Source organism: Osmerus eperlanus, chromosome 5, assembly GCF_963692335.1.
Source record: "Osmerus eperlanus chromosome 5, fOsmEpe2.1, whole genome shotgun sequence".
NCBI classification, from domain to species: Eukaryota; Metazoa; Chordata; class Actinopteri; order Osmeriformes; family Osmeridae; genus Osmerus; species Osmerus eperlanus.
Window position 1 is genome coordinate 7,309,461 of NC_085022.1, and position 23,747 is coordinate 7,333,207.

At 45.8% G+C, this 23,747-nt stretch overlaps 1 protein-coding gene across 6 annotated transcripts in view; it reads right to left on the bottom strand.

The window, feature by feature from the left end:
- Positions 1–23,747, bottom strand: part of ckap5 (cytoskeleton associated protein 5) — a 35,843-nt gene that overhangs the window by 2,432 nt on the left and 9,664 nt on the right. For 2 of the 6 annotated variants that reach the window (XM_062461513.1, XM_062461512.1), the window contains exons 4-43: positions 22,883–23,089; positions 22,532–22,703; positions 21,923–22,159; positions 21,713–21,826; positions 21,435–21,539; positions 21,182–21,271; positions 20,821–20,985; positions 19,860–19,988; positions 19,480–19,641; positions 19,259–19,357; positions 19,046–19,156; positions 17,938–18,030; positions 16,568–16,753; positions 16,062–16,156; positions 13,844–14,027; positions 13,499–13,641; positions 12,536–12,710; positions 9,088–9,201; positions 8,803–8,931; positions 8,478–8,672; positions 8,277–8,400; positions 8,101–8,192; positions 7,688–7,780; positions 7,030–7,155; positions 6,766–6,915; positions 6,440–6,643; positions 6,096–6,231; positions 5,331–5,524; positions 4,954–5,132; positions 4,340–4,363; positions 3,550–3,720; positions 3,341–3,461; positions 2,778–2,957; positions 2,281–2,468; positions 2,042–2,117; positions 1,605–1,793; positions 1,371–1,508; positions 722–805; positions 470–632; positions 199–329 (exon numbers count right to left, since the gene is read on the bottom strand). In XM_062461513.1, the coding sequence (XP_062317497.1) occupies positions 199–329; positions 470–632; positions 722–805; positions 1,371–1,508; positions 1,605–1,793; positions 2,042–2,117; positions 2,281–2,468; positions 2,778–2,957; positions 3,341–3,461; positions 3,550–3,720; positions 4,340–4,363; positions 4,954–5,132; positions 5,331–5,524; positions 6,096–6,231; positions 6,440–6,643; positions 6,766–6,915; positions 7,030–7,155; positions 7,688–7,780; positions 8,101–8,192; positions 8,277–8,400; positions 8,478–8,672; positions 8,803–8,931; positions 9,088–9,201; positions 12,536–12,710; positions 13,499–13,641; positions 13,844–14,027; positions 16,062–16,156; positions 16,568–16,753; positions 17,938–18,030; positions 19,046–19,156; positions 19,259–19,357; positions 19,480–19,641; positions 19,860–19,988; positions 20,821–20,985; positions 21,182–21,271; positions 21,435–21,539; positions 21,713–21,826; positions 21,923–22,159; positions 22,532–22,703; positions 22,883–23,089 (5,668 nt within the window). The remainder of the gene's footprint in view (positions 1–198; positions 330–469; positions 633–721; positions 806–1,370; positions 1,509–1,604; positions 1,794–2,041; positions 2,118–2,280; positions 2,469–2,777; positions 2,958–3,340; positions 3,462–3,549; positions 3,721–4,339; positions 4,364–4,953; positions 5,133–5,330; positions 5,525–6,095; positions 6,232–6,439; positions 6,644–6,765; positions 6,916–7,029; positions 7,156–7,687; positions 7,781–8,100; positions 8,193–8,276; positions 8,401–8,477; positions 8,673–8,802; positions 8,932–9,087; positions 9,202–12,535; positions 12,711–13,498; positions 13,642–13,843; positions 14,028–16,061; positions 16,157–16,567; positions 16,754–17,937; positions 18,031–19,045; positions 19,157–19,258; positions 19,358–19,479; positions 19,642–19,859; positions 19,989–20,820; positions 20,986–21,181; positions 21,272–21,434; positions 21,540–21,712; positions 21,827–21,922; positions 22,160–22,531; positions 22,704–22,882; positions 23,090–23,747) is intronic. The other 4 variants (XM_062461516.1, XM_062461515.1, XM_062461517.1 and 1 more) reach the window with 3 other exon arrangements.

The window sequence follows — 23,747 nt, forward strand, 5'->3', positions numbered from 1 at the left end:
CTAGGTTGTCTATGTAGGCCAAATATTGACTGAGTTTTAGGGGGGCAAAAAAATAAATAAAAAAAAAATAATAATATATATGTGAGAACAAAAGTTGTGCCCTTGCCGAAGGCAAAGCACACCCAATAACCACAGAAGATGCTAAATATGTCTATTCTAGTAGATGTCTACAGCAGAATGTGAGCAGAGCATACTGACCCTGGAGTTGTTCTCCAGACCCTGGCGTTGACGGAGTATCTTCAGCCTCTCATAGTAGACGGCAGGCTTCAGTTCCTCCCCGTTAGTGTTGAGGGGCCCTGAGCCAGAGTCCAGACCATGCTGAGGTATCACTGAAGGACAGGAGACAGCACAGGACGAGTCAGGCACACCTGACTGGTTCACCTCAAACGGATTTAGAGTTTTTTTCCTAGTCTTTCAGGAAAAACAAGGTTCAAGTTTATCGACCTCTGTGTGTGTGTGTGGTTCTGACCCAAGCCGGTGGACTGGATGCGATTTTTGCCCTCCCTCTCAGACTCGATTATACGCAGGCCTCTCTCCACGTAGCTCTGGAAGAACTGGGAGGTGTTCCTGAGGAAGGGCTCCAGGTCAGCGTCCGAGTAGTTCTGCTTGTACTCATACAGCTCCGTCAGGCCCTGACAGACACACACACCTCACATAAAAAAAACCTGAAGACATCAACCCGACAAGGCAAAGATATGTGGTTCTCCAGCGTCGTCAGTACCTCTTTTGTATTCTCCTTGGAGCCAATCTTCTTGAAGATCTCAGACAGGATGTCGCTCACCTTAGCCTTGGACATCCTGTCATCCTTCAGGAGGGACATACAGGCACACTGTGCTCACTGTTTGAAAGGTGGGTCTTGTATGTATGCTACTATTGGTAATGATGGTGCTCATCTGATCAATGATGGTTATAAAGCTATAGGGAGTCAGGTGGCTGAGCGGTTAGAGAATCGGGCTAGTAATCAGAAGGTCGCCGGTTCGATTCCCGGCTGTGCCTAATGACGTTGAGTCCTTGGGCAAGGCACTTCACCCTACTTGCCTCGGGGGAATGTCCCTGTACTTACTGTAAGTCGCTCTGGATAACAGCATCCGCTAAATGACTAAATGTAAATAAAGCTTATAGAGGGTTTCTAGAAGAAAACATAGCAATGTAGTGTGATATACTACTGCAAAGTAAAATATAGTATGATATAGTATCATAATGTATTAGTTTAAAGTAGTATGATGTACTAATACATATTTTATTGTTTAATGTAGAATGTAGTAAGGTATTGTATAATATGTGTAATATAAAGTAGCAATGTATAGTATCAAGTATGATGTAGTATGATAACAGTTGGTGTGAATCTGGCTGATTGCAGTCAGCCTCACCATTCTGAGGGCTCCCTTCTCGGTCCCGCGGTCGGACTTGAAGCCAGACAGATTTCCAGAGTGTTTGACCACACGCCTCAGGTGGGCCTCCAGCTCCGACTCGTTCCTGTTCTCTATCATGGACAGGTGGTCCAGGATCTTCAGGGCGATGAGAAGGGGGAGGAGTTACAGCTCTTGACTTGTCTGCAGTGTGTGTGTGTGTGTGTGTGTTTTTGCATCCGTGCATGTGGGTACCTTGGCTCCGGTCAGCTTGCAGAGTGTGTGCAGCAGGGTCTTCAGGGTCCTGTGGGGCACATCGCTCTTGAGCTGCTTGAGTTTCTCCTTGGGAAACACCTTCATGAAGTTGTGGACGTCCAGCAGAATGCGATCCAGATTGATGCTGCTGATGGTTTCCGGAAGGAACCGGATCATACGCCACAGACACTGAGGGGAGGGAAAGGTGTGTGTGTGTGGACAAATACGAGCAGAGGGTGTGGGGGTAGAAATGTAGGGAAGGACGGGGTAGTGAGAAGAGAGAAAAAGATGGGTAGACGGATGAAGGGGGAAATGGAGGTTACAAATAGAGAGGGAGGAGGGAGAGAGAGGTGGAGAAAGGATGAATGTGGGAAACACAGGACTAAGCAGTAGACCATTTGATCAAGGAGGTGAGAGAAACCAGGAAATGTAGTTACCTTCATGACCAGCTCAGAGAACATGGGAGAGCCTGCTGTGGTGGTTAGACTGTCCTGGAGCAGCACCAGCAGAGCACTGAAGACACAAGGGAAGGAAGGGGGCGAGAGAAAGGCAGGTAGAGAGAGATGGAGTCAGTTTGCCACATTAATTTTGAACATTTTGAACACCTTCACTCAGCCCCACTCCAACCCTGCAGACCAGATCTGCAAGTGGTTTTGACCAGCGGGGTGGTTCTGACCTGAGGATATTGGTCTGGTCAGATTTCTCCAGAACCCGGACCACCAGCAGATTGACGGAGCGGATGAGCTGCTGTCCGTCCTCGATGTCCTCCACCCGGGCGTCCAGCATCAGGGTGATGAGGCCGTGCATCAGGTCCTTCAGCACGCCCATGGACGCCTCCCGCGCCAGGCTCTCCATGGAGAACAGCTGGGAGCCGAGAGAGTAAGAGGCATAAAGATGGGGGGAGTGTGTTTGGAGAACAAGAACTTTCATGATTGATCAAATATAATTATTGTATAAATAAATCTCACCTTCCAGGATTACATTAGTTGTGAATAACCATCTTAGATATTATTATTATATTTAGTGCTGTTATGCCACAATCTATACATCTATCAAACATTAAAACAGACTGGTTTTTCACTGGCCAATTATCAACCATCTAACAGGAGGACACAGTTCATATTCTCTGGCTCTTAGAGCCCCCTTGTGGCGACGGCATGCCAGTGCACCCACCGAGAGCATGTTTCCGATGATGCAGCTGTAGAGCTTGAAAATGTCCCTCTTGTCCAGCCGGTCGTCGGCCATGTGTGTGTTGTAGATGAGACGCAGCTGCATGAAGGTAGCGATGAGGAACTGGTCGATGTGACCGGACATGGCCTCTGCCTTGTCCTCCTGACGCAACACCTCATCAATCTAGGGAGACACAGGCAGGGGGCAGCATGGGAAACGTAGGCCATTTTAAGGAACTTTAAAACGGCAGCTCTGTACTATTGCGACCACTAACATCAGGTCAGAGTTTGGGCGGGAGGACAGGGAAGGTTAGAGTGTAAAAGGGAGGGCTAGCATTTGGCTTTGTTGTCTCCTAAAAGTGGACTTTAGATAAGCCAGCTGGGAAAATATCCAAACACAGGAAGGTCTGGTATCACTGGAATATTAAGCAACCTTATGACTATATTTCTTTGACAAATTTTTGTAGAATCCATTCTTGAATTTTGCCAACAATGTGACACACTTTTTCTTAACTTATTATTCACAGCTGTAGCAGTCTGAGTGTCTGAAGGTCGTGTGAGGCCTACCTGAGCGAGGGCCTGGATGCTGGTGTTGATGTCTCCACTGGCCACCTGGGAGATCACAAAGTTAATGGTGGAGGCCGTGCTGTTGTGGAGGTCGTCAAAGTGGGGGGAGACCGAGCGAATCCTGGGATGGGGGCAAACAAGAAGTTACTACATGTTAATACAAGTCATTCCATAACCATCCCATAACCACACCGATCATCCCGACTCACTTGGGTTCTGGGATCACGATGGGCTCCAGGAGCTCATCCAGTTTGTGCTGGACCAGGTCTGGCAGCTCACGGACCCGCGTGTGGTCGTTCTCGATCATGTCCAGGTCCAGCTGGAACTCCTTAGGGATAAAGGGGGCCGACTGGTCGTGATGGGCGTTCTGACGCGCTTGACTGGAGAGGAGGGGAGGCAGTCAGAACCACATGGTTTAGATCAGTGCTCATCAGCTGCACTCCTAGAGACCCACAGGCTTGGGGATGCTGCTGGGCGTCACGCTACTTATATATAAGTAGCGTGTACATACATAAAACCAACGCAGCGGCAGACCTCGGCACACAAGGTGATCTGAATCAAGTGCACAGTAAGTATTTAATATGCATTAAACACATTTGCCAGGTTTTGCTGGAGCGCGGCGTCAACTCATATGTGCCTCCCTGTGCAGTCCTCAAAAACACAGCTGATAAAACACTGATCCAAGTCAAACACAGAAGCTGTCCTCTCATATCTACTATACTGGCCATGCAGTCTGACTGGTGTGGACGTGACTGCCAGCCAGCCTGCCAGACAGACGCACAGTCAGCACAAACATCCACACTGAAGGAGAAGTAAGCAGGGAAGGGAGAATAGTGGTTTAGTACAGGTGGGTTAGAGGAACTACCAGATTAGGTCTAGATCATGTCCATCAATCTCTGCTAGATTATGCTTGGATTATCTCTATGGTATATCTAGTGGAGGTGGTCCCTGTGTGGAGTGGTTCTGCAGGTCAACACACAGGGAGACGGAGGTACTCACATCCTATAAGTACGATACATTATTCTGTCCAAGCGAGGAGAGCAGCGATAAAGAGGGGGGGGGGGGGGGGGAGGAGGAAAGATATCCAGGATTAAGACACACCACATGCAATGAAACACCCCCTTGAGCATTTGCAGAGATGTGATGTTGACAGCATTACTGTTTTATGACGTCACGTTCTGAAAATGCCCAAAGAGCGAGGTCAGAGGAGGAAGAGGAGAATGAGACAGACCCAGTTAGAGAGGAAGGAAGGAGGCAAGGAAAGTCAATGAGTAAAAAAAAAAAAAAAAAAGTATGAATGCTAACGGAGAGCTGGACAGAATCTTATCACTTCATGAATCATCGGCATAAAACTAGAATAGTGGGATTAAGATGTGAACACCACAGGGCTGAAGAATGGCATCTACAGCCTTCAAATACTTGCTTTCCACTTGAACCAATAGGATCATTCTCATGTATAAATCCATGACAAAGCCATGCAAGCTAAATCAAGTGCACCTCAAGTATCTGAAAGTGTACATGTAGAGGCAAAGGTAATCAAACCTGGAACTGATTGAATAAAGCATTATTAGGGATGTTTGATTTGCCCCCCCTCCCTGGCAGAGGACACCTACTTCAGCCTGTTAGGCACCTCCTCCTGCACCTGGGCAGGCTTCCTTATGAAGGTGGCAGTGGGATTGGGCGGGTTCTCCCTTTGGGACCGCTCGGCTGCCTGCTTGGGAGGCGGAGCCTGGACCTTCTTGGCTGACCGCTTTATCCTCTCCTCCAGCATGCTCATGTCCTTCTCTGACAGCTGGAGGGGGGGGGCGGGAGATTAACATCAAATCAATTTACCCTTTTTAATTGGCAGTGGACTCCACAGATGTCAACACCTGATTGGAAACCCTTTAAACCTGGGTTATCTAACGATCAAGGATGATAAACGACTGGTGCTGCCAAGTACCAGTTGAAGGTTTGTAAAAGCTAACATGTAGTTAGGCAGAGGCCTTACGTTGCCGATGAGCTTGTAGACCTGTTCTCCACACACGTTGTAGACCGCTACCACCGTGTTGAGGGCGGCATTACGGACAGACGTGTCCCGGTCTCCAATGTGCACGGCGATCTCCTTCAGGGACTTGGCGGGCGTGGGCTGGCACACGTTCATCCCATAGTTCCCTATCAAATTACCCAGTTCGTCCAGACACTCTGGGAGAGGACAGGAGGTCAGGGATGGTTAGATGTAGAGTTTAGAACAGCTAGGTTCAAGAGGTTGTGTTATAACTGTACTACAGCTCTGGAAAAAAATAAGAGACCACAACACCTTTTTCTTTCCTTTCCAAATAATTAGATAAGGAAAGTAGAGTGAGGAACAAAAGGGTTCAACTTGCTGTGGCCTCTTAAATTGAACCCTTCAGTTCAGTTCCTCACTCAACGTTTTTGAAAAGTAAAGAAAAAGGTGCAGTGGTCAAATTATTTTCCAGAGCTGTATATCTATGATTCCTAACCCTAACTGACAGCCATGAAATGACTGCAGGGAGAAAACTACCATAATGATGTCACCAGCCCACAGAAATTAGTTAATGCATGCTAAATTCAATCTGATTGAATTTAACTATACACCACCAAGCTTCGGTGATTAGCAGTTAACATAACACATCACAATCCAGATCACCCAACAGTATATGTTGCAAATAAATTACATCTGCACAATGAACGGTCCTCTCCTCCATGATTGCTTAGTTAATGCGTCAACATCAGAGAGAGTCTCTGGTCTTACCAGCTCTCTGTTTGGAGTTCTTCGACTTGGTTCCATCCATAAGGAAGGGGAAGACCTTGCTGGCGGGGTAGACCTTACAGAGCATGGCCAGGATGGCCCTCACATCTTTACGTACCACATCCTTAGACTCGCCCACCTGGAGGAGCAGAAACAACCCCCCTTCCAGGTATCACTAAACACTCCTTGACAACAGATACCTCAGAAATACGTGAGAAGCTCTGGAAGAGTTTGCACTCGCTGAAATGTTTCAATGCTTGAGTGCCAGACAACAAACATCAATAGCATTTTGGCTGTTGTATGTGACTATCCTAGAGGATGAGTAAGGGATGAAGCTGTGGACTCACCTTGAGGATGAGGTAGGGGATGAAGGATGAGGCCTCGTATTCATTGAGATGATAGTTCTGCCTGCTGAGCATGGCGAACAGCATCTTGAGGTACTCCAGAACTTTCATCAGCACCGTGGTGTTGGTGTCAAAAAAGCGCAGCGTGAACCACTTGAGGATGAGGTCCAGACAGCCGATGGTGGCATCGCTCTCCTCCTCCATACGCTGGAGGAAGTACAAGAAAATGGTCAGACAAGGTCACACGGAGGCATACACAAGCATGTACTCAAACACGCACGCACGCACGCACGCACACACACACACACACACACACGAAAAGGAGATACCTCCATCATGGTGGAGATAGCCCTGACGTGTCGCTGGAAGTCAAAGTGGAAGAGCTCATCCTGCAGCCACTTGGCCATACAGGTGGACATCTGGGTTTTCAGCTGCTCCACGTACTCATCCCTGGGAGTCATGAAGTTCCACTTCAGCACCTGCAGGAAAACGCAGATGCAATGACGAAGAGGAGGGGTTAAGTAAATCAAAACATCTCACAATCATCCATCAGCCAGTGGTTCTTGCTGGGTGGTAGACACTGATTCTCTCACCTTCAGACCTTTCTCCTCCCTGATCCTCTGCTCCTTGCCGTTGGGCACCAGAATGAAAATGGGGCCAGAGCGGTCCTCGTCATCCTTCACACTGGCCTTGACGGGAGGCTTCTTACCCACAGAGCCCTGGGGGAAAAAAAGGGAGGACGATGGGGGGAAGGTAGGATAGGGAAGGAGAGTACAGAGGATAGGGAGGAGGAGCGTCGGAGGGTATCCAGGATACAACAGTTGAGAAGGGAGACAGTTAGGGTTACAGTCCACACCACAGTACAATTGCAATCCTTTCAGGAGTTTAGCTTACAGACAGCTGGTGAAAGCCTGGTTTAAAACAGAAGGAGACACGTGGTTGTTATAAAGTAGAAGATATATAACGAGGTGTGGGCCTGTCACACAGTACGCAACGCAAACAGAAACAGACATGCAAAGTATGTAGTGGAGAGAGCAGTCCAGTAAGAGGACACACAAGTGCAATTATTGTTTGCATACTTAAATGACAAACAGGAAACAATCCAATCTCCCCACGATCATGCAAGATTTGCCACTACATATAGATTTAGGACTGATGCCTGTGCAGAGCAGAACCCCCCCCCCAGCAGCCAGTCCTCTCGTTCCTGAAGCATCACTAGTCATTAGTATTGGGGCGGGGTCTCCTGTGTACCTGCTGGCTGACTGGCTTCCCCTTGGAAACCTTTTTATCTTTACTGACAGTCTCTTTATCTGGGCCACCGCCCGGCTCCTGGACCACCACGCTCTAGTGGATATAGACAGTGGACGTGTTTTAACACAGCAGGAAATATGGCACCACGTGTGTGTGTGTGTGTGTGGTGGGGACTCAGACTGCTTAGTCCCTACAACTTTGTCCCTGTGTAGATCTGAAACCAGACTCGATAGGTGTGGGACAATTCCACATGGCCAACCTGAAGGCTAGATGAAGCACACCACCATATCGCTCACACCTATCAAATGCCATGTAGATCTACACAAGCACCACAAAGTGTAGGGCCCAGGGGGTTAAATTATTTTGAATGATAGGTATTCAACCAAACAGACATGTAAAAAATTTAAACTGACCTTTTTTGCAGCTCCTGGTTTGATCTTCTTGGCCTCTGCTTTGGGTTCTCCAAACCCATAGTCATCACTCTCTGGCTTGGCTTTGGACAAAGCTGGGGAGAACACAACAGCCATCAACAAACTGAACACCTCTCAACATAATATACAGAACGTTAGTAAGAAATTCAGAGACCAACCTGGAGCAGCTTTTCCATTGGAGGCCTTAGATGTACCAGCTTTACCAGCAGGAGCCTCAGGCTTGGCTGGCATCACTGCTCGGGCCTTCTCTAGCATGACAATCACCTGGTCCTTAGAGGAAGTCTGTGGGTAACAAAGAGTTACTTCATTAGGTTAAATACAAGACTGAAGTCCTCAATTCTGAAGGTCGTTCTACCGACCTTCAGTTTTCCAGTGGCCTTGTTCATCTTGTCGAAGCCGAGGTGCATCATGAACATGGGGAGGGCCTCCTGGGCCTTCTTCCTCACGTCTCCGTTCCGGTCCTCCAGGCAACCATACAGCTGGGGCACACATAGCATCAGGTCTCCAGGCACCACACGCATGGTGGGCAGCTTCTCTGCCAGCCAGCCAAGCACCTGGCAAGGGGGGAGGCAGTTAGCGGTAGAATGTGTGTCTATAATCACTATTTGATCAAGTCTTCTCCTCCTGTCTGAGAAAGTGGTCTTTACTTCCTCTCTGAGGAAGCGTTTTTTACTTCCCGTTTACCTCCTGTCTGAGGAATGGGTTCTCCCTCTTCAGCTCCTCTGATAGGTCCTCTCCCTCCAGCCACTCCTTCATCCCCGTCTGCTCTACCCATGCCTGCAGGGTCGCCATGGCAGCCGCACGCACATTGGTCTTCAGGGCAGAGAGGGGGAGGAGACAAAGTCAGCATCACACCAGGAACTGAGAAGAAGAGTGCTCAGCCTGCTCTGTGAGTGGCTCTACATGGTGGATGAGGCTGAATGTTTGTGGTGACTGTACATGTTGGATAATGGGGTCGGAAGTCAGTACCTTGCTGTCTCCCAGGACAGTGATGATGGGCATGCCCAGACTCTTCACGTGCTGCTTTAGACCAGGGCCCATCGCCGTGGCGATCTGTTGGAGGATGCTTAGTGTTTGCTGGACCTGTTGAGGAGAGACACACAGACGTGGTGTTAAAGATCCTGTAAAGCAAATTCCATGTTTTTCTTCTATGTACATTATATACGTGTGAAATTAGTTCCTGAAAGCATGTGCAAAGCGTTAAATCTTTGTCGCACTGAAATGTGGAGTTAGACCGTAGAACAGTTTCTCTTCCGTTTTCAGATCAGGTTTTAATGGGCGGAGCCAAAAAATGACCTATCTACGTCATTTGACCGATCTACGTCAGATCACTGAATGGCTCCTCCTGCTGTACTGTTATTGTAGCCTACATCAGCTAGCTAGCTAGCTTCAGGATGTCTCCCTCCACCCGCAACTGCATCTTCCCTGGATGCAAAAACTCCAGCTGCGCTGAAACGCTATTTAAGTTCCCTATTGATAAGGAAAGAAAAAATAGGTGGATAGATTTGTGAATAGCCACGCTCATGGAAAAGCTTTGGATAAACTCCAGCATCCGCCTCTGCACTGACCATTTCACAGCGGATAGTTTTAACATGGACCAGAGACAGACGGGGTTCACGGACACACAGCTTCTCTTGCAGCGCGGAGCCGTACCAAGCATCGCCCTCCCGGCCGTTCATCCTCCGGTCGCACCTGGACCATCCACCGCCGCCAGCAGTTCATCACTCAGTTCTGTGTGCTTGTTATAATAATACTAGATAACTTTTACAGAGGTATCTCTGCTATGAGTTAGTGCAAACCGCTAACTTGATATTAGGCTACTCGGTGTAGAATGATGGTATTTTGGTGAAATGGTAGCTAATGTGCTATTAGTAGTTAGAGAGCTCACTGTCTGCTGTCTCTGGTGTCCATTTTTACTCCTGTGTTACAGCTCAGGGGAACAAGCTTCATCAGGGTTCCCACGCTTGCCTTGAAAAAGAATTCCATGCTACCTCCTGATTTTCCAGGTACCACATTAAGTTATGATCTATAGGCCCCTGAAGCTTTCCGTCCCCATCCGCGCCCCCCTCACACACACACACACACAACCCCCTAGGACACCTGACTACTTACTTGATTTAAAAGATGTGCCAGTCAAGTCTACATTGTAAATTATGGGCCCTATCTTGCACCCAGCGCAATTGACTTTGTCAACAACGCAAGTATCATTCCTAGTTTGCACTCGACCCAAAGCGGGCTTTTCCCTCCACAGACGGTAAATTAGGGAATGACCTTGCGCTCCCGGGGGCGGTTCAGAGAAAAAAGGAGGTGTGTTCCGGCGCAAACTTTCCCTGGTGCTATTTTGCAGTTTCAGAAAAACAATTCTGCCACAGACCAGGAAAAACGTAGTCTAAAGTCAATGGCGCATTTTTCAGATGCTATTTTAAGGGCGCATGCTGGCTTGACAGCCACTGCTGTCGAGGCCAGGGTCTTCTTGCTACTGCGAAGCTACTTACATTGTTTTGATTTATTGTATGGTTGTGTTACATTTCTTTCATGTCAATGATTAAAACGATTTTCATGAGAAATCTCTATGTACGTGAACTTGATTTGTAACAATTTCCTCCCATGCCTGTTAAACCAAAGCTAATTTGGGTGGGTTTCTTCTCCCATTAGAATTCGGTTTATTCGCCATGTAGCCTTTGTAACACAAACACAGAATTTATTGTGGCAGGAAGGTGCAAACAATAAATATATATGGGTCTTAAATTAAGTTCAAAAGTACAATGGTTAAACTTATTCTGAGAACTAAACAATTGAAAAATATAACAATTTAAAAAATAAAATATATATATAAAAATAAGAATTTGAATGAGCAGCATGAGTGGGCAACTTAGTGCAATGAGAAAACTGCTCTGCTTTTCCCATACAATGTCACTTATCTATCTTTTACGGCCCTGACGAGAAGGTCTGTCTCCTCGGCTGCGAACCGCTCCTGGCGTGCGCCTGGCAAATCCGCCGTTATAATAGCAATCCGCCATCGAACAAGCGCGCCTCTTAAAGGGAATGTGAGATGACGCTCTGATTGGTTTATGGCACGTTACGCCCAAACCACACCCATTAGTAATGTAGCTACTTCAGACCAACCCATTTTAGATTTGCGCCAGGCGCAAAGTCATTTATAACTTGCAACAGCGCCGGAGTCCCGCCCACAAAGTTACTTGCGCTTTGATACTTGCGTTTCAGATCGTTAAAATAGGGCCCTATGTCTTATTGGGTGTGCTCAAGCCTTCGGCGAGAGCACAACCGTTGTTCTCTCACATATATCTTATTATTCTTTTTGCCCCCCCTAAGGATCTGTCAATATTTGGACTACATAGCCACGGCACCCCAGTTGGGAAACACTGAGTTACCAAGCTGAATGTTAGCTGAATGCTAGCTAGCAAGTTGCAGCTAGCTAGTTAGCAAGATTGCACTGCTTACTAACTAACGTTGATAAACCCAGGTTTACCACACAGTTACTTACATTTGAGGATAAACTTGCGTAAGAAGTTTCACTGTAGATGTCAAGGCTCCCATGTTGGCTGGGAAATGCATGTATTTGACCCTTCTATTGAGATCACGAGTAACGTTTCTCGGTTATTATTCCCGAAGTCCACCAATCCAAAACTATACTTTTAAAGTCCATATCACCAGGTTGCCTGCATCAAATTCCAACATCCAATATACCAGATATGATGCCAAGAGCATGCTCTACAACATGGGATCATCCATTTCTATCTACAGTAAAAGTTCACATGTAAACGGTTTTTATAAACTCATCTTAATTCTGTGCTCAATAGTTTAATTATATTACTATTTTACACATCATCCAATAACATTTTCCAGGACAACTGTTTCAATTTCCATGTAAGTGTTCACTTTTGCTCAGTTTCCATGACTTTTCCAAACCTGGAAAATGAAAAAATGAATTCCATGTTTTCCATGTTTTCCAGGTACCGTGGGAACCCTGTTCATTTATATGCATCTGTATGTTTCACTCATTGAACAAAAATTCAAATTCTATACTGTTTTGTTCGGCTTGACGTATAGCGTCCATTATCTGGGTCGTAGGTAATTGAGAGAGGCGGCGCCTTCCAGCGAGGGGGCAGAGCTTCAGCTCCTTCAGGTGACACCCGATTTTCTCACGATTTCAAAGCCTAATTTAACATACTTGTCTGTTTTTTTTCCTTCGAATTTGGATGGGTAGTTAATAACAAATTCTTCTGTGGTGTGGTGAACTTAAAACTCGTTTTCAATTCCACTTTACAGGATCTTTAAACTATGGGTAGCAGCAGTGCTCTGTACTGATTATTTGTGCTGACTGTTATTCCATTCAACTGCTACCCATAAACAATTGGATTTGATGAGTAACAGTAGGAGAACAGACTTGTCTCACCAGGATCTTGTTGGAGTCGTTGAGGCGCCCCCTGAGGGCGAGGGACAGCTCTCCCAAGGGGGGCAGGATGAACTTGGCCTCCGAGATGACAGCCGCCGCCTCGTCCAGACCCTCCTTCCGAATCTTCCAGTTCTTGTCTCCGATCTTGGAAACCATGTCTGATGTGATCTTGTCACTGGTGGGGAGAGAAGCAGCAGGAAAACCATCACTTCACACAGGCATGGTTTAAACAAGTTGCTGGGTTGTCACTGTGTGCTCTTTTCAAGTTGTCGACTTATCACCATATGAAATGTGACAACATCCTTGGGGATATAGCCCGTCAGAAGTATACAGTGGATATAAAAAGCCTACACACCCCTGTTAAAATGCCAGGTTTTTGTGATGTGAACAAACTTTTTCCACCTTTAATGGGACCTATAACATGAACAATTAAATTTAAAAACAAACAAATCTTGGAGGGGGAAATATTAAAAATAATAAATGTACAATAACCTGGTTGCATAAGTGTGCACACCCTTAAACTAATACTTTGTTGAAGCATTACTGACATATCTTTCAACAATGAGATCCCTCTGATGCTTTGGAAGCTCTCTGCGGACCATGCAATTAAGAACATTTCAGGAAAAAACAGCTGACCTTTATTTGTGATTTGTCACTTTAAATGATGGCAGGTGTGTAATGACTTCTATTTAACATGAGTTTGAATGCGATTTGTTAATTCTGAACACAGGCACATCCCCAGCTATAAGAGGGTGTGCACACTTATGCAACCAGGTTATTGTAAAAATTTTATTTTTCCCCCTCAAAGATTTCAGTTTGTTTTTCAATCGAATTGTTCACGTTATAGGTCACATTAAAAGGTGGGAAAAGTTCTGACTTGATTTACATCACAAAAACCTGGCATTTTAACAGGGGTGTGTAGACCTTTTATATCCACTGCAAGTAGATTGTTGGGGAGTTTACCTGATATCAGTCCTGGGGAGGAGATCCATGATGTCAACTGCTCCCCCCTCCTCCTCCTGCTGCTGTTCGTCAGGCTCCTCCCCCACCTCTTCTGCTCCTTTCTTGGTGCCTCTAAATGGGGCGGGGGTGGATTGGCCTTGCATCTGGGTGGGGAGGGGGTGGGTTAAACATAACCTGAACAAAACCTCACACGTATCGTATGCCATGAACCATCCGTCTTATCTGAACCTGACGTTTTCTACATTTCCCCTAGGAAGGTCAGTTAAGACATAGTTACAGTAACGTCCTGGCCAGTGGCCAGGGACAAAAGGCTTGCCATATGCACAGAAAAAAGGACCACGTTACCTTTTCAAACTCGGCATCTATCTGTGCCAGCAGCGCAGGCTTCTCGTCTTCAAAGAACATGCGGAGCGGAGCGCCCATGTAGAGGTACATGACCCCCAGCAGAGCAATGGCTGCCATCCTCACTGCTGGGTTGGTAGCCCCCAACGCTGTCTTCACATGGCTGATGAACCCCTTCACATTGATCCTAGGCAACATACACCATTTTTTATTTAACTTAGACTTATTTGTTCCTAGGTGAGTGAATTAAGAAACAATTTCATATTTTGCAGTAATGGTCTGAGAAGTCAGGACACAATAAAGACTAGAGAGGGTACAATTTCTGGGGAAATTGTAGGGTGTGCTTGCTTGCGTCGGTTGGACAGGGGTCCGTTTTTTAATGACATTTTTACAACTGATATTTCTGTATTTTATATAAAAATGCATACTTATTATTTATAAAGATTACATAGATTTAAAAGCATTTTTTTTTTGCCTCTCATTTACAACTGAAAATACGAGTGAAGTGTAGAATGAAATGGATGTCTTCTCATTTCCCCTGCAAGAGGCAGCCTCATCGTTGAATCAAAAAGAATACATTTGGCAGACCGGTGTACAAATGGACCTAATCTCTATGACTTAAACGTCCTTTTAAGTTTTTCCCTTCTCGTGATATTTTCATGCATTTAGCCTACTCATTGCATTCATTCATTAATAAAGAACCCCCTTTGAAGATTATTCTACGACGTTACCCGGCAGTAGAAGATGGAATCGCGATTCAAACAGTACAATCTGCTAACTGAAAATATGCCCCCCAAAACGTAAATAAGCTTGACATTTATTTAGTGGAAAATCGCTGATTCATAAAAAGCTCAGTGGTAGCGATCATTGTAAGGTAACAACGCAAAATGCGATATAGCCCTGTGTGGAGAAGCTGCCCCGGTAAATTCTACTACTACGGTCCAGTACTAGACTACTGCTGTGTTCGTCTCGGTAGCGATTGCGTTGGTTGAATTCGATTAAACGTTCCGTTGTACGGTTTAGGCTGAAATTAATTATTTTCATGAACAGATTGACAAAGTTTAGGCTGTGGCAATGAAGTTCAGGTTAGTAGTTAGATAGACTTTTGATTTAAGTAAGGGGAGTGCCGAACATGTTCTGTCGCCGTTTGACTTCCTAAACAGCTGTGTATGTTAGATGTTTTTGTCGTGTGTCTCGCGTAGGCTACAGCGTTGCAGTGATACACTGGATTGAAACCACAGGTAATGATAATTTCACCCACAAATCGTTTACTTGTAATCTAATGTCATAATAAATCCTACAACGAAAATGTATATGTGAGGAATGTTTATTTTAACGATTGAAAACAGATACATCATAGACCACTGTAGTATGTGTTGCCCGGGCAACAGAGGCTAATGTCATGCTAATGCTTCAGTGAAATACATTTACATTTTTAGTCATTTAGCAGATGCTCTTATCCAGAGCGACATACAGTAAGTACAGGGACATTCCCCCCGAGGCAAGTAGGGTGAAGTGCCTTGCCCAAGGACACAACGTCATTTTGCACAGCCAGGAATCGATCCGGTAACCTTCAGATTACTAGCCTGACTCCCTAACCGCTCAGCCACCTGACTCCACCTAAATAGTAGACTACCGTTTCCGAAAGTAGATGTGGGCCTACTTCCTTAATAATATCAGCTAATATTGTACATTACATTTCATAATAGTGTTTTACATCACAAAGTAAAATGAGTAAATAGTTATCACCCTGGCCGCTTTGCTTGTGGCGTTTCTGCAGCTGCTTTGCAGTAAAGATATAGTTAGCCTAGCTATCCCCCAAGTTAACAGATGCGAAACGAATGTTCTGCTACAGGTAGTCACGCGTGTTTTCGTGACGTTAGCGACGTAGTGACGTTAGTAACGTCAGTGACTGTGGCTAGAAAATTAGCCACCGTTAGCTTCACTTTTCGCCACAAAAACTTAACTTAAGCCCAAACCATGCAACGGAACGTAAATTCCAATAGAAGCAACGCAATCGCTACCAAGACGAACCTTTTGACACCGCCGTTGTGTATGTAGGCCAAATATTGACTGAGTTTTAGGGGGGCGAAAATAAACAATAATAAATATATATGTGAGAGAACAAAGGTTGTGCTCTCGCCGAAGGCTTGAGCACACCCAAATATCACCCTCATTTATGACTTGGTAAAAGAAACAGGGTTCTGAAGTTGACACCTACCCAGCAAATCCAAATTCCTTCATGGCATTGGCTAACCAGTTGAGGGCCTCCGCTTGGTTCTTAGGATTCTTCTGAGCGAAAGCCATAGACACCACCTGACACACACACACCATTCTGATCTTTACACTTATCACTCTAAATCATTTAATCTTTTTCTTATTTGTTTATCTAATCTAATCTCCAACTTATATTGTATGTATTTAACCATCTTATAACCAACAACTAGGCCTACCTCCTCACAACAATATAAAATTCCAAACAACAACACTGACGTATCAACAAGCTTCCCTGAGTGTTAACAGTTTCTTCTGTTAAAAGTAAAAGGTGAGCGAAGTCCATGCTAGATTGAGAAAGTAGAGGACAAGTGGTAGCTGAAAAACTGGAGGGATCTCAAATGAATGTATAGACGGATAGACCTCAGAGGCAGCATTGAATGCAGTAACCCCCCCACTCCTCAACTAGTTCCTCCGTGTATTGTGTTAACAGTAGTGAGATGTGAGCCCCACCTGTTCAGCCGTCCAAGGCAGAGAGCAGGCCTCTCCGATAGCGGTCAGCCCCTCCTTGGCCTTACCCCCACACTTCACATCCCCCACTTTGTCCACCAGGCCGTCCAGCACCACGGACGCCGACGTCTTGGAGAAGGAGCCTCTCTGGGCCACGAGGCCCACGATGTGCAGCTTCATCTGCATCACCTAGACCAGGGGTACTCAATTAGAAACCCAAAAGGTCCACTAACCAAATTTCCATTCAGTCCAGGGTCCGGAACAAATATGGTTTATTTTTCTGGCCCTTACCTCAGAGTTCTGGGGGTAATTTTGTTCAAAGTGTCCATGCTTTGTGTCATAGTGACCATAGCTGCGGGAACATAGGCTATTTTATCAGGGGGGGGGGAGTGCTGGGGGGGGGTGCTTAATGTTGCGGGGTGGTAGGGACGGACTTGGAGTAAAAATAAGGCATGCACAGTCTATGTTTGATGTGATGCTAGTTCGTGAGAACACTAGGATACTTAATGCTAGCGCGCGAGACAATTTTTTTTGCCTTTATTTGAGCGCAAAATAGTTTTTTGAGCTTTATGTAAAATGAACATTGCCGTTTTTCAATTGGTAAAACCTTGTCTAGTGAAGGTGATGTCTTTTTGTCTCTTAATTTTTCAGCCCCACCCTTACGTTTCTTAGCCTGGTTTTCCATTGTTATTCTTCTCCCGGTGCTCCCGATGGCCAGTCCGCCACTGCGGAGCTGGGCTGTGCTGCGGTGGTGAATTTTCAAGTCATATCATTGGAAATTCTCGTGCTGTCAGGGGGTGCTACAGCACTCCTAGTTCCCATGGCCATGATAGTGATGTTTCACATTAGCTACCACTATTGACAAGGGTAACTGTCTCATTAAACACATCGGTTTTGTGCTCCCCACCGGCAGCACACATGCATACTTGAAATTAGGTCTTTTTGGAATCAACTTTTCGCTGGGTTTAGAGCACGCCATGTTTTTAGCTAAGGAAGAAACAGGTACTGTTAGCAAATCGATTAGCCTGCGTTGTTGCGAATGACACACACAACCTGACCCACAGAGGTTGCGGCCAACTTTCAGTGAGTGAGTTGTCATGGTGATTACAGTTATTAAAGCTCCTGATTGGACTTTTGTATTAGACAACCAAATTTAGTTGGAACAAAAAGATGTGCTGGTTAAAATGGAAACGTTCCGTCAAAATGAATTAATTCCATAATAATATATCGGTTATAGGTCTGCGGTCCGCCAATTAGTGACCCCTGACCTAGACACAGACACACGTCAACCAGACCAGCAACTTTCCAACTGTACTCATAAACTATGGTGAGCAGCAAAATAAGGAAATGCTTATAAATATATGATTGTTTACCTGAAAGTTAGTCTCCTTCCATCCTGGCTTCTTAGCCAGCATCTTGACAAGAGCCTGACAAGGCATCTCAGCGCTGTCCATCTGCTCCACAGCCTAGGATTGAGACACAACACTCACAACACCATCCTCCCAACACACACTGCTCCCATACACTGACACTAGACTCAAGAGGAGTCCTTGTAAGAGAGCAAAAGATAACCTGCTAAACAATCTCATAAACATGAACTGCCCCTACAGTCACAGTTCTGAGTGTGTTCCATGTTCATACAGTGCATGCTTTGGAGATGTGATATGCCTCTGATTTCCCTTATAGCGTGAGAAGGGATATGGGAGTGGGGGAGACCGTAGGCATGGGCTGGTTACCGGTTTCAAGGTATACCGTGGTTTGGAAAAAGTCATGGTTTCAATACCTCTCTAATTTTCCGTTATACCGTTGCTGTGGTATGAGCAGTTTTTTTATGTCTCGTCAAAGAGAGAAAGGGCAAGAATCCCTCAGGTTTTACGCAGCGGAGAAAGTAATCCTCCGGTTGATGCGAGCAAGCAGTCAGTCACCACCAGGTGTATAGAATAGCCGAAGGAGGTGCACCCCGAGAATCGTTTCCTGCAGTATGGGAATTTTTCGGGTACCGAAAACATTCAAACGGCCACAGATGAAGGAAATATAACTTGTAAGACGTGTTCAAGAGTGGTTGCTAGAGGAGGAAATACCCCATCTACGGGAGTACCACACGTCACTATAGCAAAATTCAAGATAAGTGTCTTGAAATGAACATTTGCACCCAGTTAAGAGTTGGCGTGTTTAGCACTAGTAAGATAAACATTGAACAGTACTATTGGCATGCTACAAACTGAGGTAGATAACACGGGTAATTAACTAGCTAGCATCAGCTAGTTTCACGTTACGTTAGACTAGAGCCATAGAAAAATATTTTTTGGGGGAAGAGCAGATTAGCCTACTAATTGTTTCTCAAGGTTATCATACCGTCAAAATCTGATACTGGCCCATGCCTAGGTGACAGTAATGCAAGAGTGACAGTATGCCTACTACTTCATCCTCCTAGTCTACCCCTCTGGTTCTCTCTCTGTGAGAGGGACAGATGCTTGTTACCCTCTGAAACTCCTCCATGCTGGCCAGGCGCTCCTTCCAGTTGGCACTGTCCAGCAGCTGCATGCAGGAGGCTGGGAGCACCACCGCTGACCTCTCCTCACACACCTCCAACTGGGACACATACACAGAGAAATAAATGAATACAAGATGCGGCTCTGTCACTCAGGTATCAACAATATGTGAAAATAGACAACCTCAGAACTCCATACTGACCGAAAGCTCAGTCTCTATCACCTCCTTGGTCTCCAAACCCTTCTTCCCTTTACCAGCAGGAGCAGAGGTTGATTTGCCTTTCTTAGGAGGCCCAGAAGACTGCAGCGCAAAGAAGATAAACTTGTTTTTCAAAATAATATATTGAACACAATGAAAACACACAATGCCAGCTACAGTATGTGACAGACAGTCTAGTCAGGTAAAGCAGCCATCAGACTGACCTTGATGGCCGCCAGGGCCTTCCTGGGGGGTCCAGAGGACCTGGATGGAGCCTCAGCAGGGGCAGGGGCCTTGGAGGCAGGCTTCTCTTTCTTCTCTGCCCCCCCACCTCCTCCTGCCTTCTTCCCCCCGGGTAGCTCCACCTTATCAGCACATTCTTTTATCTGTTGACGTAGAAACGAGAGTGATGAGTGAGGGTTATGGATTGGTTAAGGCCCTGACTGGAAGTGGCCCTTGGAGTGGACTAGTTGGTTGTCAGTCCCATCAGTTATAATCAGTTGTACAAATACTGTACGAATACTGTCTGTCACAATACAGCCAACATAGGCTACAGAATGTTCTATAGACATACTGGGCTTGACCCAGGTGATCTGAGCCTCACCTTGTCTAGTTTTAATTTATCTAGGTCAGTCAGGAAGGGGTTGACTGCTTTCTCCCCGACAACCCTCATAGCGGTGCCCAGAGCCTCAAATGCAGCGTCCCTCACCTCTGGGGCAGAATCATTCACTTGCTGAAATGAACCAGAACAGACAGAGTGGTGAAACATTACACCCAAAGTTCATGTAAAAATCATTGACACTTCCCAGACACAGGATAATCCTGCTCCTGGACTAGCATTTACAGTTCTGACAAATCTCTTTAATCTGGGATTAGGCAGATTTTAGTCCAAATCCCAATACTCTGTTTTACCCCTACCCCTTACCCATAGCCCTTAGTTTACCCCTAGCCCTCGAAACTGAGGGTAAGGGCTACATAGCCCTATGAAATGCGACACCACTTGGTTACGGTTACGTAACCAAGCAAGTACGGTTACGTCTCCAAAGCAAGTACGGTAGTGTTATGCACTGATATCAATCGAAATTAGCTGGAGTTTAGTTAAAACAGTAGACATGCATGGAGTCCATTCAAGGCTAATCAGAGAAATGCAGGACTGTTGTGCAAATCAGCAATGTAACGTTAGCATAGCAAACTAGCGATTTAAAAAACGTTTCAATTAAGAACATGGGTTGCAAATACATATGTACACAGGACAATTTTTTAATCAATTATTTAAGCCCAAAATATTATATTTATGGGACTCTGGATGATCTGTCCAGGTTGTTGCAGGATTCACTTACCCCTTGGTTTCAAGTAAGCTCCCGAAAACACTTGGTTTTAAGGGGTGTATACCCCTTTGTCTTAGCCCTAACCCTTGATCAAAAAGAGTATTGGGACACCACTTACTCTCACTTGAACGCGCAAAACTAAGGGCTAGGGGTAAGGGTAAGAGAGTATTTGGATTCGGCCTTCTCTGTCCAGAAAGCTTGTCCAACAGTAGCCTGGATCAGAAACCTATTTTATACCTTGAGTAACGCAGCGCAGAATGGCTTGAGAACGCTCTTTGGCAAGGTGGACGTGGTACAGTGCCGGAAACTTCTAGCCAGGAACAGAGAGGCTTGCTGTTTGATGGAGGGGTTCTTGTTATCCATCACACCCAGAATATCCTCGCTAAGATTCTGGAGGGTCGTCTAAAACACACCAACACATCATGGAATTAACACTTTTACACTTTAGATCATAGATTTTAGGGGTAAATGTTGAACAATCAGTAAAGCCGATGGTTTAAAATGTATTGAGATATCCACAGGTTGATAAAAAATAATTCCAAGAGTAAATAGCCCAAAGGAGTGATTGGAGGATCCCAGTGTGAAGATCTGAATTTACCGTTAGGAACACTGCATCTATAGCTTCCTGCAGGGCTTGGACCACCTGAGGTTTCTTCTCTTTGAACTTCTCGAGGATAGTTGGCACCACCTGTGAACACAGAGCAGAGGATAAGATCCACATAGCACTGCCCCTGTCACCACCTCAACTGTGATGAGATGCCTCAAAAAAATCTAAAAAAGGTTGTGTGTGTAAGACTTTGGCATAAGTCAGAGTGCAATGACATGCTTCCAGTGCATTGAGGTTAACTCACTAATCCGGCATATGTTCCAAACTTCTTGCGTAGTCCAGCGGCTAATCCAGCCAAACATTTGGCAGCCAGGGTGACCAGCATGACGTTGGCATCTTTACCCACCACCTGAACAACAACCAGAGTTCACAATGCCGCCAACATTGACCAGGGCATTTAGCAGCCCTCAATAAATAATTACAACAGCACCAAATTGATCTGAAGATATGGAAGGAGACTGTTCACTGTCCCAGATCCCTGCTGTGACACTTTCTTAGATGCATTTTGGCAATATTCTGTACCTTTTTTAGTGCTCGGACCAAGTCCCCAAAGTCCCCGTTCTCCAGTTTAGGATTCTTCACCAGGATCTCTACCGCCTCCAACACCTCCTTCCTCTCCTGCCACTTTTTGGCCTCCTGTTGACCAATCAGAGATTGTCTCATGTCATGTCATCACATTCAAAATACATAACACATGAAGGCCACAGCAGGAAACTATGACCCCAAACTCACTATTTTATCATAGAAGTCTTTAGGTATTTTGGACAGGATCTCCACAGGCTCCAGGAGCTCGTAGGGATCGACCTGTACTGCTGGCTCGCCGTCGTCGTCATCTCCATCCACCTCGTCCCCCTGGGAAGCTTGCTGCTGTTCAAACTTGGCCTTCAGGTCCTGCTGGGAGCGCAAGAAGCGGCTCTGCTTGGGGGCGGAGGATGGCAGCTTCACCCACTCCTCCTCCAGCTCCTTCAGCTGGGAGGGGAACACAGGACAGGCTCAGACCCCCACCTCCACACACAGTGGTTTTGATTATCACAGGACAGGCCAGACATTAGGGTCAAGGACAAGCGTGGACAGGGAATGGAGAATTTGCGGCAGCAGAGTAGTTGGAACCCAGGGTTTCCCGCAGCACTTTTCAGTTAAGGCGGCCGCCTAAGCAACACACGCCTGCCGCCTTACCTACGTCGTCAAAAGTTAGCTTTTTTTTTTATAGCCCTACCACCTTAACTAAAAAATTTGCTGCGGGAAACCCTGGAACCCATCATCATGGTTTACAGCGGCACACGGTCGCTCAGACTTGTAGGGCGCTTTTTTACACCACCACTAGTAGAGATCTTCACTCACCTGTACAGAGTTAATGTTCTGGAGGGGGGGACGCAGGGCATCCCGGATCCATCTGTAAATCTCGACTGCTAATAATTTGGCCTCGTCTCGAACTGCCTTCTCTCGAGACTCAAACTGCTTTGGCAACACTTTCACCACAGGCTTCAGAGTGATTATCTTGGAGCCAAACTCACTGAAAAGGGGTGTACAAGATATCAACATTTCAGATCAGTTTGGCATAGCCCACATAAATAATTCAAATAAAACACAGAAAGGTAAGCAAGTACTTTCTGGAATCTGTCGCCTACTCAGCATTGCGTCATTTAGTCCAGACAAGCCATTGCATCATTAAAGCCAAGGATGTTTACTCACCTAAGTCCCTTCCTTAATGTTTCAATGCACGATACGATAATCTTAGGGTTTTTGTTGTCGAGGCCTTTCAGTAGCTCGTCCTGGACCACCTCAGCCTTCTCCATCTCTATGTACATGAGGCAGATGTCCATCCCCAGCTCCTTGGCTCGTGCCTTGGGCTGGTTGAACACCTTTGTGACCACTCCAGAGACCACCTCCCCCGTGGTTCTGCAAACACAAGGACAGTTCCAAGGGTAAAACTACTTTAATTTAATACTTTAACTACTTTAACTGATTTAATATCAGTTTGCAATGTTAATGTCTGCTAAATGACTAAATGTAAAATTGATAATTTCAAGGTCACAATGTTTGCGCTGTGTGAAATAAAAGCATATAAGCATTTATGTGTTTTTTTTCCATCTTCCTGGGTACCTTCATTTATCTATGCCTGATGGTACTTTACTTCCAGGAAAGTTGTGTAAGTGTAGATACAATGAGATCAATCAAGAATCAAGTCGATAGATCAACAAAACGCTATGCTCTAGAGCAGGGGTCCCCAAACTTTTTTCTGCGAGGGCCAGATAATTTTCCTTTTTTTAATGTGGTCCCACCGCTCAAGACCGCCCGGTCCCAACACAAGCTCTTCTCCTGTCTGGCCCCCCAGTGGTGGAATCAACTCCCCACCTCCATCAGAGACACTGACTGTCTCTCCACCTTCAAGAAAAGGCTCAAGACGCACTTGTTCCGGGAGTACAACGGTACTTAGGAATGGTTCGCTTGACCCGATGTTAGTTTCCTCAAGGATCACAATGACTCTTGCTTAGAGACTTGTTGCTCTTGTGGTTAGTGGTAACTGATTTAAAAAATTTGTACTCGCTGTGATATG